General features: G+C 42.5%; 1 protein-coding gene across 1 annotated transcript; it reads left to right on the top strand.

Annotated features, from left to right (window-relative positions):
• Positions 1-851: 851 nt before the first annotated feature.
• On the top strand, positions 852-1,178 carry SARC_11068 (hypothetical protein; the record flags this gene model as incomplete). Its single annotated transcript, XM_014294861.1, has 1 exon — positions 852-1,178. The coding sequence occupies one exon, from the start codon at positions 852-854 to the stop codon at positions 1,176-1,178; it is 327 nt and encodes a 108-aa protein (XP_014150336.1).
• Positions 1,179-1,788: the final 610 nt, after the last annotated feature.

Here is a 1,788-nt window from a genome sequence, read left to right as displayed (position 1 = left end):
TATATATATATATATATATAGTAGGGTAGGGCTCGAACCTACTAAATGTATTCTGTTGGCACTTTTTTCTCTCTAACTGTGTCTTCCTGATACATTATTCAGCTCCAATTTGCTCTAGGAGACGCCCGTGTAGTGCACATCTAAGTGTATAGGGGTGATCTCTTTAAGTAGGTTTTCCTTTAGAGTAAAGCTAAGTTCTACCCTTTGATTTATAGGTCATCAGAGTTTAATAGCTAACTTCTTAGAGCTAATCAAGGTGCTTAAAAAGTTCCCAAGAGTTGAGTTAATACTAATTAGCTTTCGGGAGTGAGCTAACTCTGATGACTTCTATTAATCAAAGAGGGTTTCTTACTTTAAAATCTGGTCTGAGACCTGAAGTCTCTCACAAGCAGACTATGTAGTTTTAGACGCTTATTCCGACTGCCTTCGGTCATATATGTATCTGGGTTGTCAGGGTACTTAGGTATCCCACATTTCCTTATTCTATTTTATTAATTATTCCCACGTATATACTGGACTGTGTGTTGAGACTGTATGTTGAGATGCTCTATTTGACACTGATTTTATGATATTTATGATTTGGCTTTTGGGTTTACAGGTGCTATCGAGGAAAATCTCTGGTGCTACAGAGAAAAATCTCTGGTGCTATAAAGGGAATCTCTGGTGCTTTAGGGATAATATTTTATTCTTCAATTTGGGTAAAGTTTCATATGTCTACATGTACATCAGGCTTCATATTCGTTGGAGAGGTTCTGGGAAAATCGAAGGGAAGTTGAGATTGTCGAACTACCGCAAGAATCTTTGGGCGAGTGATGTAACGATGGAAGAAATACGGTGCGTAAGTCACAGCGATGGATACAGGAGTTATCCATAGAGACGGCTCCACCCCTAATGAGTTCAAAGATAAACCAGTCCGGGTCGAACTCCTTCGATTAGTACACCGCAGTGCTAAGCTACCTGTTAACGATGAGTTATGGACGGAAGGCGGAGTTGAGCTCAGACATATCATCAGACACTGCACGAATGATAACACTGGTGCGACTAAGTACATAGTACGGTGGTGTACAGGGGATCCCACATGGGAGACGGAAGAGGCCTTTGACGATCACAACAACATTGCCGCCTACCATAAGGCAGCGCAGACACGTACGCGCAAGCGCCAACGCGCTCAAATATAATACTCCACCTTGTACATAGTTAATACATACAGCACACGGCGGGCCGCCCAAGACGTACACTTCGGGCCCTCTAGCTCTGAGGTTGAATGCCAGCGAACTGCTTCAGCTTTCGACGGTAAATGCCAACCAGAAACTCTATCTCTCGAGTATAATGCCAGCACAGGTCTACCCTATATATGGGTATCCCTTTCCTAATCTTAGTCAGTTATTCAATAATCTAATAAAGACGCAACGTCTCCCTGACAATTTGGAGATCGTTACGATATAGTTATTCGAGCGTAACTTACTGCAGTACGTGAATGTGCATGTGCATGTGAATGTGCATGTGCATGTGCATGTGCATGTGCATGTGCATGTGCATGTGCATGTGCATGTGCATGTGCATGTGCATGTGCATGTGCATGTGCAGGTGCATGTGCATGTGCATGTGCATGTGCATGTGCATGTGCATATACATGTGCATGTACATGTGCATGTGCATGTGCATGTGTACTTGTATACGTATGTGTGAGAGTGAGTGTATGTGTGTGTGTGTGTGTGTGTGTGTGTATGTGTATGTGTATGTGTATGTGTATGTGTATGTGTATGTGTATGTGTATGTGTATGTGTA

This window comes from Sphaeroforma arctica (assembly GCF_001186125.1).
Source record: "Sphaeroforma arctica JP610 unplaced genomic scaffold supercont1.1514, whole genome shotgun sequence".
Lineage (NCBI taxonomy): Eukaryota > Ichthyosporea > Ichthyophonida > Sphaeroforma > Sphaeroforma arctica.
The sequence above is the reverse complement of the archived record's forward strand: the minus strand, read 5'-3'. Positions and strand labels throughout refer to the sequence as shown.